This window comes from Phyllobates terribilis, unplaced genomic scaffold (genome assembly GCF_046119375.1).
Source record: "Phyllobates terribilis strain yellow unplaced genomic scaffold, ASM4611937v1 Scaffold_11__3_contigs__length_659146591, whole genome shotgun sequence".
Classification (NCBI taxonomy): domain Eukaryota; kingdom Metazoa; phylum Chordata; class Amphibia; order Anura; family Dendrobatidae; genus Phyllobates; species Phyllobates terribilis.
In genome coordinates, this window is record NW_027362771.1 from 397,216,901 (window position 1) to 397,233,480 (window position 16,580).

Consider the following 16,580-nt stretch of genomic DNA (forward strand, 5'->3'; position numbering starts at 1 on the left):
CCCTACACTACCTATTTCGCAGTATAAATCTCTCCCTAGCTCAGCAGCACTCTCCCTACACTGTCTGATACAGAGCGACTGTGTCCAAGATGGCGGCGCCCGGTTTTAAATACTCGAGGTGACGCTGTGCGGCCAGCCAATCACTGTAATGCCCACAACCAACATGGCTGCGGCATTAGAGTGAGTGGCTGGCAATCCCTGCATGTTCATTGGCTCTGTAAAGAGCGCCAAACATGCAGGGCAACCCGAAAATGCTCGGTGATCGCTGAACATCCCGAGTAGTGAGATGCTCGGGCGAGTACCGAGCAGTGTCGAGCATGCTCGCTCAACACTAGTGACTGCTACAACCAGTCACTGGGTATCGCGCACAACCAAGAAGACTCAGGAAGTATTGGATCAGGAGCAGTAGGTGTTGGGATTTGTTTATGCTGTTCTGAGCTTTTTCTCTTTTTTCTAAACTGTCAAGGTGAACAATCCTTTAAGATATAACATAAAATCTCATTAAATTAAAAAATAACATACCCTGTGCATGAACTCCTTGTTAAATACACAAGGTTACGCCCTTGTCCGAGATGTTTTTTTGGCAAAATACATTTGTCCACTGTTCATCATACAGAAATTTGGCCTGTACTCTACTAAACACAGTCACGGGAGAATATTTCATCTGCCAACAGTCATGTGTGATCAGTCTCTGGTCAGTATGACTTTCCTCTGTGCCCTGTTATGTAATCCTAACAAGTAAACTCTATGGCACTGAGAAATGCAGCCATGATGTTTACACACACTGGGGATTGGATTTAAATTTCAAGTAGGGAGTGTGTTAAAACGCAAGAACTCATTAAATAAAATGGAACATTTTTGTTCTGGGCGATAACTGCACACACCCTTTGTGTTAGCAGGAATGAAGAGAAAATGATATTATGGCAATAAAAAGCTCCAGAATGACTAGAGCTGAGGCGAGGTGTAGGGCTGGGGTCAGCTTATAACATGTGTTACTCAAGATGAAGCTGCCATTGTGTTCTGTCACGTAAAACTCAGATAAGTAACTTCTTAGCGACTCACAGTCAGTTTATTGTTCTAGTCTGCCGCAAATTTTACCACTACACACTTCTAGCACTACCGTGTACGTGGAGCACTCAGCTGGCACTATCATGTGCGTGTATCACTCAGATGGCACAACTGTGTACGTGGATCATTCAGCTTGCCCTATTGTGTACATGAAGCACTCAACAGGCACTATCACGTACTTGAACTATTCAGCTGGCACTATCGTGTACGTGGAGCACTGAGCTGGCACTATTGTGTATGTGGATCATTCAGCTGGCACTATTGTATTCGTGGATCACTCAGCTGGCACTATTGTATACATGGATCACTCAGCTGCCACTATAATGTACATGAAGCACTCAGCAGGCACTATTGTGTATGTGCAAGACTCAGCAGGCACTATCACGTACTTGAACCATTCAGCTGGCACTATCATTTACGTGGAGCACTCAGCCAGCACTCTCATGTACGTGAATTACTTAGTTGGCACTATCATGTATGTGCGTTACTCAGCTGGCACTATTGTATACATGGATCACTCAGCTGGCACTATCATGTACATTAAGCACTCAGCTTGGTCAGTGTAATAGCAACACTCAGCAGGTACTATCGTGTACATGCAGCACTCAGCTGGCACTATCGTTTATATGCAGCCCTCAGCAGGCACTATTGTGTATGTGCAGCACTCAGGAGGCACTATCGTGTAATTGAACTATTCAGCTGGCACTATCGTGTACGTGGAGCACTCAGCTGGCACTATCATGTACATGGAGCACTCAGCTGGCACTATTCTGTACGTGCATCAGTCAGCTGGCACTATTGTGTATGTAGATCATTCAGCTGGCACCATCATGAACATGAAGCACTCAGTTTGGTACTATCATGTACATACAGCACTCAGCTGACACTATCGTGTACATGCAGCACTCAGCTGGCACTATCGTGTACATGCAGTCCTCAAGAGGAACTATTGTGTATGTGCAGCACTCAGCAGTCACTGTCGTGTGCTTGAACTATTCAGACGGCACTATCAAGTACGTGGAGCACTCAGCCGGCACTATCGTGTACGTGGAGCACTCAGCCGGCACTATTGTATACATGGATCACTCAGTTAGGACTATAATGCACATTAAGCACTCAGCTTGGTCCTATAGTGTACAAGCAGAACTCAGCTGGTACTATCGTGTACATGCAGCACTCAGCTGGCACTACAGTTTATATGCAGCCCTCGGCAGGCACTATTGTGTATGTGCAGCACTCAGGAGGCATTATCGCATACTTGAACTATTCAGCTGGCATTATCCTGTACGTGGAGCACTCAGTTGGCACTATCGTGTACGTGGAGCACTCAGCTGGCACTATAGTGTATGTGGAGCACTCAGCTGGCACTATAGTGTATGTGCATCAGTCAGCTGGCACTATTGTGTACGTAGATAACTCAGCTAGCACTATTGTATACATGGATCACTCAGCTGGCACTATCATGAACATGAAGCAATCAACTTGGTACTATCATGTACATACAACACTCAGCTGGCACTATCTTGTACATGCAGCCCTCAGCAGGAACTATTGTGTATGTGCAGCACTCAGCAGGAACTGTTGTGTACTTGAACTATTCAGCTGGCACTATCGTGTACATGGAACACTCAGCTGGCAGTCTCGTGTACGTGGAGCACTCAGCTGGCACTCTCGTGTATGTGGAACACTTAGCTAGCACTCTTTTATACGTGGAGCACTCAGCTAGCACTATCAAGTACGTGGAGCACTGAGTTGGCACTATCGAGTACAAGGAGCAATCAGTTGATACAATCGTGTATATTGAGTACTCAGCTGGCACTATCGTGTGAGTTCAGCACTCAGCGGGCAATATTGTGCATGTGAAACACTCAGCTGGCACCATTGTGTATACTGAGCACTCAGCTGGCACTATTTTGTGTGCAACACTCAGCTGGCACTATTGTGCAGCGCTCAGCATGTGAAGCGCTCAAGTGGCTCTATCGTGTAATTGAACTATTCAGCCGGCACTATCGTGTAAGCTGACCACTCAGCTGACATTATTATTTATGTGAAGCACTCAGCTGGCACTATTGTGTATGTGAACCACTCAGCTGGCACTAATGTGCATGTGAAGCACTCAACTGGCACTATCGTTTACATGGAGCACTCAACTAGCATTATCGTTTATGTGGAGCACTCAGCTGGCACTATCATTTAGGTGGAGCACTTAGCTGGCATTATAGTTTATGTGGAGCACTCAGCTGGCACTATTGCGCATGTGAAGCACTCAGCTGGTACTAATGTGCATGTCAAACACTCAGCTGGCAATATCGTTTACGTGGAGCACTCAGCTGGCATTATCATTTATGTGAAGCACTCAACTAGCATTATCGTTTATGTGGAGCACTCAGCTAGCACTATCGTTTAGGTGGAGCACTCAGCTGGCATTATAGTTTATGTGGAGCACTCAGCTGGCACTAATGTGCATATGAAGCACTCAGCTGGCACTATCGTTTACGTGGAGCACTCAGCTAGCATTAGCGTTTATGTGGAGCACTCAGATGCCACTAATGTGCATGTGAAGCACTCAGCTGACACTATTGTTTACTTGAAGCACTCAGATGGCATTATTGTTTACGTGAAGCACTCAGCTGGCACTATTGTTTACGTGAAGCACTCAGCTGGCACTATTGTTTACGTGAAGCACCCAGCTGGCACTATTATTACGTGGAGCACTCAGCTGGCACTATTATTACGTGGAGCACTCAGCTAGCATTATTGTTTATGTGGAGAACTCATCTAGCATTATCGTTTATGTGGAGCACTCAGATGGCATTATCATTTATGAGGAGCACTCAGATGGCATTATCATTTATGTGGAGCACTCAGATGGCATTATCATTTATGTGGAGCACTCAGATGGCATTATCGTTTATGAGGAGCACTCAGCTGGCATTATCGTTTATGAGGAGCACTCAGCTAGCATTATCGTTTACGTGGAGCACTCAGCTAGCATTAGCGTTTATGTGGAGCACTCAGATGGCACTAATGTGCATGTGAAGCACTCAGCTGGCACTATTGTTTACGTGAAGCACTCAGCTGGCACTATTGTTTACGTGGAGCACTCAGCAGGAACTATTATTACGTGGAGCACTCAGCTGGCACTATTATTACGTGGAGCACTCAGCTGGCATTATCGTTTATGTGGAGCACTCAGCTGGCACTATTGTTTACGTGAAGCACTCAGCTGGCACTATTGTTTACGTGGAGCACTCAGCTGGAACTATTATTACGTGGAGAACTCAGCTGGCATTATCGTTTATGTGGAGCACTCAGCTGGCACTATTGTTTACGTGAAGCACTCAGCTGGCACTATTGTTTACGTGGAGCACTCAGCTGGCACTATTGTTTACGTGGAGCACTCAGATGGAACTATTATTACGTGGAGCACTCAGCTGGCACTATTGCGCATGTGAAGCACTCAGCTGGTACTAATGTGCATGTCAAGCACTCAGCTGGCAATATCGTTTACGTGGAGCACTCAGCTGGCACTATTGTTTACGTGGAGCACTCAGCTGGAACTATTATTACGTGGAGCACTCAGTTGGCACTATTGCGCATGTGAAGCACTCAGCTGGTACTAATGTGCATGTCAAGCACTCAGCTGGCAATATCGTTTACGTGGAGCACTCAGGTGGCATTATCGTTTATGAGGAGCACTCAGCTAGCATTAGCGTTTATGTGGAGCACTCAGCTAGCATTAGCGTTTATGTGGAGCACTCAGCTGGCACTATTGTTTACGTGAAGCACTCAGCTGGCACTATTGTTTACGTGAAGCACTCAGCTGGCACTATTGTTTACGTGAAGCACTCAGCTGGCACAACTGTTTACGTGGAGCAATCAGATGGAACTATTATTACGTGGAGCACTCAGCTGGCACTATTGCGCATGTGAAGCACTCAGCTGGTACTAATGTGCATGTCAAGCACTCAGCTGGCAATATCGTTTACGTGGAGCACTCAGCTGGCACTATTGTTTACGTGAAGCACTCAGCTGGCACTATTGTTTACGTGGAGCACTCAGCTGGAACTATTATTACGTGGAGCACTCAGCTGGCACTATTGCGCATGTGAAGCACTCAGCTGGTACTAATGTGCATGTCAAGCACTCAGCTGGCAATATCGTTTACGTGGAGCACTCAGATGGCATTATCGTTTATGAGGAGCACTCAGCTAGCATTAGCGTTTATGTGGAGCACTCAGATGGCACTAATGTGCATGTGAAGCATTCAGCTGGCACTATTGTTTACGTGAAGCACTCAGCTGGCACTATTGTTTACGTGGAGCACTCAGCTGGAACTATTATTACGTGGAGCACTCAGCTGGAACTATTATTACGTGGAGCACTCAGTTAGCATTATCGTTTATGTGGAGCACTCCGATGCCATTATCGTTTGAGGAGCACTCAGCTGGCATTATCATTTATGTGGAGCACTCAGCTGGCATTATCATTTATGTGGAGCATTCAGCTGGCACTGTTTATGAGGGTACTCTGTTAGTCCTCATGTTTGGGTATATACTGTGTTTGTATGAGTCACATATGTATAACCAAATCCGTTGTTAGCCTGATGGCCAGATATGATTAACAGATCTGGACTACTTTTATAAAGATATGTAGAGATCGAATGTCACATTTTAGGTGTAATGTATAAAGTAAAAATGACCTCACCCTGTGGCCGCTTGTCATGGATCATAGACCAGTAAAGGGTCTGCAATTAAAGTAATTATGTAATTAGGGAGATCTGAGTAATAACAAAAAAAAAAGGGCATAGAGAACATGACCTCTGCTTCCAGGCACTTCAGGAATGTGCCCATTGTTTTCATAAGTACACAAATTGCAGAACATTGTAGTTTATTCTCATTACAGGTTATAGGGGCTTTATCACTATAGTAAGTGATGACGTTGTCAGAATCGGTGATCAGTGTGAGTCAGTTGTCAGGATCTCTGTTGATACTAATAATAAACTCTGCGCTGTTCTGTTCCTCTATTGTTCCCCCTGGAAATGTCTGACCAATTTGACATTGACTGGGTATTTTCACTGCTGTTGACAATACAGTGTGGCTCTACACAGAATACCACTTCCAGCACTGGTAGGACATCACCAGAATACAAACTCCTGATAGGGAAATAGTAGCACCCTGATGGCAACTTATCTCAGCTGGTCCAACCTCAAATCCTTACAGTAGGCTCGGTTCTCACACATCCAGTGCTCTCCACTGAGCACTGCACTGGGGTTTCCATTGGAATCATTGAAAAACAAGATTCTAGAGGAAACCCCGGCAGACCCATTCAGAATAAAGAGGTGACCGAGTAAAAAATTCTTTAGATAATTAAAAAAAAAAGAGAGGGTCAGTTCAAATATAGACATTTTGATTTCTATTTGCGCAATTTGTAATGGATCTTTTAGTTAATGGATGACATAACAGTTATGACTCGTTTCCCATAGACTGCAATGTTACAAAAAGGATCCAATTGCTATTCATTTTTTTTCTGGCCAGACAGGAAAGGAGACAAGCAGAAGGCATTCTATGACATTTTCCCATGCAAATGAATGAGTCCAAAAACGATCCAAAAACAAAAATAACTACTGTACGTGTGAACAGAGCCTTATTACATGAATGATTACTCTATAAATACAATGCAGTAATAGGAATGCATCATATTGATAATATCCCCGTTTCCCAAAAATACCCTGACTTTCCATTTCAGTCTTGTGACAGTTTGGCTAACAAATGTCAAACATCTGAAATTAGGTGACTTGTAAGAGAACAGATTTGTAGTGCGTGTCATGCATTTTACTAACACGATCTAAGTAAACAAGATGAAAAAGGAGGCTCCATTTCGGTGTTTGTAGAACGCTCCTGCGAGCTTTGTGGATATAAATTGTATCTGGAAGTAATTAAAGTGGAGATCCTGTTTTTGCAAATCTCCATTACGTTATTGCCAGCTATAGGCTTGTAGGAAGGATACAGCGCCAAGAGACACATATTTATTTAGCTGTGCAAGCTGAATCCCGCTAAATGGGACCACCAAAGGATTCAATCTCCATGCATGTAGGCAGCTATAGTTATATCACTAAAATCTTAGCGATATTTGTAAAGGGCTTGTTAACCATAGCCGGGAGACACAACTGACCAGGGTTCCTGTGGTCCATTTTGTTCCTCCTCTTCTCAGGAGGTATATGGTCTCCATCCTGGTCCATGTTAAGTGCACCCCCATCCTGGTATGTGCTGCCCGCATTCTGGTATGTGCTGCCCTCATTCTGCACCCCCATCCTGGTATGTGCTCCACAAATCCTGTTATGTGCTCCCCCCATCCTGTTATGTGCTGCTGCCATCCTGCGCCCCCATCCTGATATGTGCTGCCCCCATCCTGTTATGTGCTGCCCCCATCCTGTTATGTGCTCACCCCATCCTGTTATGTGCTGCCCCAATCCTGCGGCCCCATCCTGGTATGTCCTGCCCCCATCCTGTTATGTGCTGCCCCCATCCTGTTATGTGCTGCTGCCATCCTGTGCCCCCATCATGTTATGTGCTGCCCCCATCCTGTTATGTGCTGCCCCCTTCCTGCGCCCTCATCCTGGTATGTGCTGCCCCCATCCTGTTATGTGCTGCCCCCTTCCTGCGCCCTCATCCTGGTATGTGCTGCCCCCATCCTGTTATGTGCTGCCCCCTTCCTGCGCCCCCATCCTGGTATGTGCTCCCCCATCCTGTTATGTGCTCACCCCATCCTGTTATGTGCTCACCCCATCCTGTTATGTGCTGCCCCAATCCTGCGCCCCCATCCTGGTATGTGCTGCCCCCATCCTGGTATGTGCTCCCCTAATCTTGTTATGTGCTGGTCAAATCCTGTTATATGCTCCCCCCATCCTGTTATATGCACCCCCATCCTGTTGTGTGCTCCCCCCATCCGGCGCCTCCATCCTGTTATGTGCTCCCCCCATCCTGATATGTGCTGCCCCTATCCTGGCATGTGCTACCCTCATCCTGTGCCCCCATCCTGCGCCCCCATCCTGGTATGTGCTGCTCCCATCCTGGTATGTGCTGCTCCCATCCTGTAATGTGCTCCCCCCATCCTGTAATGTGCTCCCCCAACCTGTAATGTGCTCCCCCAACCTGTAATGTGCTCCCTCCATCCTACGCCCCCATCCTGTTATGTGCTTCCCCATCCTGGTATGTGCTGCCCCCATCCTGCGCCCATGTGCTGCCCCCATCCTGCGCCCCCATCCTGTTATGTGCTGCCCCCATCCTGGTATGTGTTGCCCCCATCAAATAAATAAAAAAAACACTTCTACTTACCTCTCCATCGCTCCCCAGCAACACGTGGCTTGTGTTGTTTTACTAAAATGTCGCCGGAATCAGAACCTGCATAGCGCGATATCCGGCGCCATTTTAGTGAAGACACATTTGCAGAGTGTATTCAACAAAATTGTGCATGAGTACGCACGTGCACGTACCGCTCTGTCCGGTGCCATTTTGTTGAAGACACATTGCGCATGCGCCGATTCCAATGCCACACTCCTCCCCCGAATTCCGGCCGGAAAAGAGGTGCCGCGGCAGCACTCATCCGGGTCAGGTATGTACTTATGATGCCGGAGATCACGGTATGCGTTCAGAGTCTACGCATACCGCGATCTCCGGCGCCATACTCCTCTTACCTGTGACGGCTGGATGTGTTCTTCTGTCTGGAGCCAGCATGTGCAGATGCGTAGTGCTTGTGCAGTCTATAGAAGCTTTGGACAGACGGACACATCCCTGATTATATTACAGATCTTCTACTAGACTTCTGCAACTTCTTAATATTGTACGCTAAAAGGTTACAAAATACCGAGAACCCTTACTTATATATCCCCACTGCCTTGTTACCTGGTTTACCTTACAAGTGCTATGTCTTGCATTTTGTACAGGCATTGCTCTAGAAGGGAGACTGGTGTCAAAAATCTGTCCTGCCACCTACTCAACATGTCATGGGCCGGTGGGAGCATCACAAGTGTAGCTTATTAGCCTATTGGTGAAAATTGTTGAAAACATACATGGGTGGCAAAAGTTATCAGTTCTTCTATGGCGGGCTGGCGTCAGTACCCAGCAAACCCAGGGTCAGATTTCCATTGGCAACATCTGCCATACATGTATGATGGATGTACATATAACATATATGGAGCGAGCTCACGAGCTTTGTTATATAGTCGGTGTCACTATTCCTCCTCTCAGTGTGGTGAGTGGCAGCTCAACCGTCCAATCTGTGGTAGGGGCATGCTGAGCTGTCAGACTGGATGGCTGAGGTGTCTTATCACGATACTGAGGCTTGGGCGTGCTGAGCTGTCAGTATGGTGAGTGACAGCTCAGTCACCCAATCAGGGCTGGGGCGTGCTGGGCTTCCTACTCGTGTCTCCTGTTCAGAATGATTCCCAGGCTATTTAGCTGGCTGTCTGCCTCTTGTGTTTGTCAGTTATAGCTTTGCTTTGCTTAGTGCGAGTTAGCTCTGTGCTGTGAGTTCTGTCATAGTTTGCCTTCCAGTCTAACGATTGGAGTTAAGCCCCCGTCTCACATAGCGAGATCGCTAGCGAGATCGCTGCTGAGTCACGGTTTTGGTGACGCAACAGCGACCTCACCAGCGATGTCGCTATGTGTGACACTTTGCAGCAATCAGGCCCCTGCTGTGAGGTCGCTGATTGCTGCAGAATGTCCTGAATCTTTTTTTGGTCATTGCCCTCCCGCTGGTCAGCACACATCGCTGTGTGTGACCAGCGAGAGCAGCGATCAGGCTGGTAACCATGATAAACATCGGGTTACTAGGGGCACACGCGCACCTAGTAACCCGCTGTTTATCATGGTTACGAGTCTGCTAAAATGAGCGGTAACCTCCCACTCACCGTAGCAGAGTGGTAACCATGATAAACAGCGGGTTACTAGGTGCGCGTGTGCCCCTAGTAACCCGATGTTTACCATGGTTACCAGCCTGCTCCTGCTTCAGCAGGCTGGTAACCAGGAGCAGGACATAGTGGAAAGATTCTTTCCACGATGTCGATGCTCCCCTGATCGTTGGTGAGCCTGCCTGTTTGACAGCTCACCAGCGACCACATAGCGACGCAGCAACGATCCCTGACAGGTCGTATCATTGTCGGGATCGCTGCAGCATCACTAAGTGTGACGGGGCCTTTAGGTCCAATCGCAGCAGTTTAACCACTTAATTGCCACTGTTAATTTTGACATTGGCATTTAAAAAGTTCTAAATTTGGGGAAGGGTATCCTTTCAAATGCCCACTCTCCCTCCTTGCCTACCACAATGCAATTGCAGGGTGTTAATGTCATTGTCATGGCAAAGAAGGACCTACAGAATGGGCTTCTTAGGAAACCGTTAATTGCAATACATTGAACTATTACAGTATTGCAGTGCAATTTACAAATGATCACAGGTTCAATATATAAAAAATGAATTGTGGATGCAGTGAGGAATGTGATTAGATCGGGGTAGAACCGCCATGCTATGACTGCAATTATGACAACTCATCATGCCTCCTCATTTGAATATAATTAATATAAGTAACCCACTGACCAAATAATCCTAATTACATGCAGATCTGCGGCTTATTGCTGCTGTTTAGCCTTTATTCCCTTTTCCAAAATAGTCTAATAGCTTCTATTTGTAATTCTACACATCAGAGCAAGACTGAGTTCTTTCCATTGATGTTTTATAAACATTTAGATATATACAGACAGATAAGGCTGAGTATGAGAATTTATTTTTTCTGCATGGATCTCCATTAGATATTAATGGATTAATTTAGCATTACAATTCTGTGGCTCTAAGCAAACTTATAGCTAAAAACCATAAACTAATCATGAGACCTCCTATCTTGAGGCTTTGCAGCTCACAAACTGAAAATGAGACAGGAAATGGCAAAACACCACAGAATTTCTGGGAATAATACAGAACATCTTTAAAAGCAATCTGTCTTCATATTTTTCCCTACTAAACTAAAACCAGTGTATTGTCACAGCATGATTGACCATTGGGGAAAAACATATTTGAAATGGGGTTGCAAGTGCTTTGAGAGTGATCCTAAGCCAGGTAGGTGCTCTGGCTGACATCAACAAACCCTGCCCAAACGCTGTGGGCATCAGCCTCAATGACATCTACAGACTGGAAAATACTGCGCACGCGCCACCCCATCATAACGCACAGCAGCGGTGCGGGATTTCGGAGCCAGACTGGATGTTAGGGAGGGTGTACTGGGTTTACTCATGTAACCTAAGGCACTTGCCTGTCCTTGGACCATCCACAAAGCATTTGCAAATTAATTTGCATACACAATAAAAATAATATATGTGAAAAAATGAAGTTCCTCTACACAATATATATCTTTTCAACTATTTTTAAAAGGGTTGGCCTCCCAAAAAAACGGAAAAGTGATAAGTTGCTGATTGCTGGTGGTCCAACTGCTGCGACCCTAACTACAGTTCAGGTTCGCTCATCTCTACGAAGAAGTAAAGTTCACCTAGTGTCCCGTGCTGCACTCCGAACATGGACTTCTACCGGAAGTTTGTTTTACAGTTTGGGAATGCGAGGAGGGGAGAGAGATTTCAAAGCACCTAAGGGGTTAAGATTCAGGTTCAAGCTCGTGTACAGTTCTGGTATCCAGGGCTGTGGAGTCACTAAGCCAAACCACAGGCTCAGACTCTGTGGTTTGGCCTGACTACCGACTCCAACTCTGACTCCAGGACTCCGCCTCACTACTGAGCATGTACACAAAGTGCAGCACAGATTCATGTCAACTAAAAGCCGAGATACCTAGATCAGGAACAGAACAGACATTTATAGGACATTTCATAACTTTCCCAACTTCTTATGAAAACATTTACAGCGCATGAACTACTATACCAATTGATTAAATACTTTACTTTATTAAATACTTTCTATTTTTTAACGACTCCAACTCCACCAAAATGGACACCGACTCCATCTCCACAGCCCTGCTGGTACCCAAACCGAACTTTGGACTAAAGTTTCGTTGAACCCGAACATCCACGGGTCTGCTCATCCCTACTCCTGAGAACAAGGCTCTGGAGTGACCTGTTTCAATGAAGTGAAGGTTCCCATATGCGTACTACTGCTTCATTGTCTATGGGAGTGACAAAGCTGTAATCAGCTATCACTGTTGATCCCATGGACAGTGAAAGGAACGATGGTGAAAATGCGGAATCATCACTCCTTTCAAATGGAGGACTCGCGATAGGTGTTAAATTGTAATGGTGGGCAAACCCTTTAAAAGAAATCTGTCAGGACAATTTTTTTCTGCTGAAACCAGTGGTATAGATGTAAAGGTCCGTGTACGACAGTAAAAATGATGCCTGGATTGTAGTAGTCTGATGTGCCAGCGCTGTGGATTCAAGCTTTAAGGCCACATGCAAATTAGCCTGAAAGTTCACTGGAGGCAAAGTTCTAGTATAATGTGAAAAATAATCTATTTGTGGGGAATGCTATTAGGGATTGTGTCTTCAGGGCCCGGCTAAGAAACTGAGTAGACCACAGACCTATATGGAAATTTAGGGTAGGTTCACGTGGGGCTGATGCACTGCGGACTTTCCATTCAGATTTCCAGTCTGTAAAATCTGCTGTAGGAAAATCCACCAGCACAGTGAATGAGATTATATCAAATCTTATTAACTTGCTACATAAAAATCTGCATGCAGTGAGCTGGAAATTGACCTGCGGTGCAGGTTTTAAATCTGCAACAGGTTAATTTATGCTTTATTTTCTCAGCGGATTACACCCTTTGCAATGTATAAAGTTAAATCTGTGGCAGATCTGCAGAAAAATGTGAGAAACTGACATGTAAATTGAATGGATTTTGCCCCCCAATTGTCATGTTTTTTTTTCCACACATAATCTACATCTCATGTTCAGAAAGAGTAAAAGCATTGCAAAGGGTTAACGTACTGCACTGTCTGCTTATATAACCAGTCAAGAGATGAATCTAACCCTATAGCAAAGGCATAAAAACATAAGCTGACCAATCCCACTTTTTCATAATGTATCAGATGGGAAAAATTTGGCTTCTCTTGCATCATAATAAAAACCACATGTTCCTCTTACTGTGGAAAAGACAAACAAGCAGAATGACCATTGTACAGCACAGTACAAATAAATGTAGGATCTGTAATAACATGGACCTTCCTTGCCGAAAATACATCACCCCTGCTTTCGTATGTAGCTGATTAAGGTCAGGAAAATGACCAAACACTTCAATTAGGATATTTTATGTATGTAAAAACATGGATTGTTGCTCATCAGTGTTTTGCATCCGGGTGTCGTCAGTGTTGGGTCAGTGTCAGTTTTTCCCATCAGTGTTTCATCAGTGATATTTTACATAAAAAAAACCTGCAAAGCTTCTATTATACATTGCAATGTAAATCACAGACAGCACATGGATTGCACAATGATTTTATCTGTGATTTTCACAGACCCATGGACTTCTATGGGTAATTTTGATCCATGACTCAGATCTAAAATTGACATGCCTCGCTGAATTTTTTGCAGACAGTCTGCAAAGAAAGCCCGACAAGTAAACAGAACCATAGGTTATAATGGGTACGTGTTATATCTGTGAAAATCATGGACAGAACATGTAGATAATTCATAGACATTGACTGAGGCCTTACAAAAAATAAAATTACCTAAAATCTAGAAAGAAATCAAGAGCAAGTTCTTTACTAAAAGCCCACATTCAAGAAGAGGAGACACCAAGCAAAAATGGGTCCACCCTGTGGTGGCAGGTCAAACACATGAATATATGTTGCTTACAGGTGCCCAACTATCTCAGGCCATGTAAAACAGGGTGAAGGAGGTTTTGGAGAGGATGGGGAGTCTTGGATAGAAGGAAGGGATGGAATATGGAGGGAGACAACCTAAGACCATCCTCTCTTCTGTCCCATATAATCTACTTCTATTAAATATAAAAAAAATGCTTAGAATAAAAATCTCATTTCTGAACTTATGGATAACTAAGATGAAGAATAATCCATGCAGAATCTGAGCTCAAGCAGCCATGTGTCTGGGGCTAACTATAAGAAAAATCTCTAAAGTATATTTAGAGTGTAGCTGAACCCATAATCACAGCCTTCCTGGATGGGCTGCGCTGCCACCATCTGCGGTAGATTAGTGACGTGCCTGTCATTCCATTCACCACAATGGAAGATGTCTATGGGATCAACAAACCCAGAGTAATGTACAGAAAGGCAACTTCTACCGCTCACTCTATAAATGAACGATGGACAGTGTAACAAATGCTATGTGCACCCCACAAATATCCAGGAGCTCCACGTTTTTTTGGGAAATGTTCTTTAAATAGAAGAATATGAGTAAACATAACATATATGCAATATAAGTATTGGGTTGATAAGAACCCTGTTATTTAATAATGTCACTTCTGAAAGTCTAAAGCTAGGGCTACACTGTGACTTTGGCCACAACACAAGTCATGCGACCATAGTTTGCTACTGTATGTGTCGCTGCTACATCACAGTGCAATAAAAAAATTCCAAGTGTCGGCAACTAATAAAATCTTCAAAGCTTTATATCAAAACATAGAATTAAAATTCATGGTGGTAGATGAGATAACGCTCCAATGCGTTTCAGGTACGAACTGCCCTTAATCACTGAGTATTGCACAGTGCAACACAAGGCAAAGGGGTCACATTGCAATTCTGAGGGTACTGCGACAATCGAGTTGTAAAACGTTAGAAGCGGTTGGACTTTCTTGTCACAGTACCCTCAGGATATTGTATCGCACTGTGATGTAGCAGTGACACATAGCTAATTTTGGCTGTACAACTACCCAGGGAAGCAATGGGAATGAAATAAAAGCTGGCCTCTTCTGACCTGGTGACAGGTCCTATTTAAACTGTAAGAGAAGTCGTGTTACTGTTTACCTCATCCCATGATCACATGTAAATGATCACAGGTGGTCGAAACTATTGGCTTGCGAGCAGGGCCCTCACTCCTCCTGGTATCTGTTGATTTATGTGATTATTGGTATTCTGCAATGTCATTCATTGTCTGTAAAAGTCCCCTCTAAAATGTAAAGTGCTGCGGAATATGTTGGCGCTATAGAAATAAAAAATATTATTATTATTATTATTATTATTATTATTGGCACTGGTTCCATTACCTTTCTTTTCCCCAGTAAAGGGCACAAAGTCCTCCCTGTCTTGGTGCTCCATGGCTTCTTTCTGCAGATAAGCCAGAAGATGTTCTCTGTCAAATGTCCCAGACGCTTCCTTTGTTGTCTGATCCTTCTGTCGGAGCCCAGCAGGTAATAGGGCATTCTGAAAATCAATAAAAGGTTTTAAATTGTTTTACGCTCATCAGAGCTAGTCACAATTTGTTAGTGTGCATATTAGGCTTAGTCTAAGGTGCATTAAGGAGATATTACGATTCCAGTAATGAGATGTTAGTCATTGATGACAGGTTCTATAATACTCTAATGCACTTTGTACAGCCATTTTTCTCATGGTTTTCAAGATCTCTTTTTGTAGTCATTCAATAGGACTTTCATCATTTACTTCGAGTGGATAATAACCTGCCATGGTACTTTACGTCAGTTTCATATCCAGAAGGAAAAATGCTCCCTAATTCATTAGATCCCTTATAATGTGGCTGCTGAATATCACTATTATGTAGGCACTATATGGCATATTATTCGAGCAAAATAATTCTAGGATGACAAACCTCTGTTCTAGGTGGATCTTGAGTCTAAAAATTGGAGGTGCTGAGACACCAAGAACAGTGACTTCCACCAGAAGAACCTCTGGTAATCTATGTGTCTCTGAATATTGATGATCCATATGTATAAATACCAATTCCATTGTGGTTTGCTCCAAATGTATTCTATTCTAATGCAAGGTGTTCTGTGATAATCACCTTTAGCACCAAGATGTTGGGCTATTGGGCTGTTTATGTAATAGAGCTTTTTCTTAGAAAATACTATAATTGCCAAGAGCCATGCCACTGTATAGTAAAATAACCTCCAAACTCAATGCCACTTTTTGCAGTGTAACCTCGAACCTCAATGCTACTATATAGTTGTGCAACCTCCAAGCTCCATACCACTGCATAGTAGTGTAATCTCTAAGCTCAATGTGACTGTATAGTAGTGTAACCTCTAAGCTCAATGCCACTGTGTAGTAATGTAACCTGCAAGCTCACCACTAAGCTCAATGCCACGGTAAAGTAATGTAACCTCCAAGCTGAATGCCACTGTATAATAGTGTAACCTCCAAGCTCAATGCCACTATATAGTATTGTAACTTCCAAGCTTCATACAATTGCATAGAAGTGTAACCTCTAAGCTCAATGCCACTGTATAGTAGTGTAACCTCAAAGCTCAATGTCACTCTATAGTAGTGTAATCTCTAAGCTCAAAATCACTGTATATTAGTGTAACCTCAAAGATCAATGTCACTCTATAGTAA

General features: G+C 44.2%; 1 protein-coding gene across 2 annotated transcripts in view; it reads right to left on the minus strand.

Moving 5' to 3' along the window:
• The window catches only part of LOC141166394 (tropomodulin-2-like), a 95,810-nt gene that overhangs the window by 41,832 nt on the left and 37,398 nt on the right, over positions 1 to 16,580 (minus strand). For both annotated transcript variants that reach the window (XM_073653040.1, XM_073653041.1), the window contains exon 3: positions 15,278 to 15,434. In XM_073653040.1, the coding sequence (XP_073509141.1) occupies positions 15,278 to 15,434 (157 nt within the window). The remainder of the gene's footprint in view (positions 1 to 15,277; positions 15,435 to 16,580) is intronic.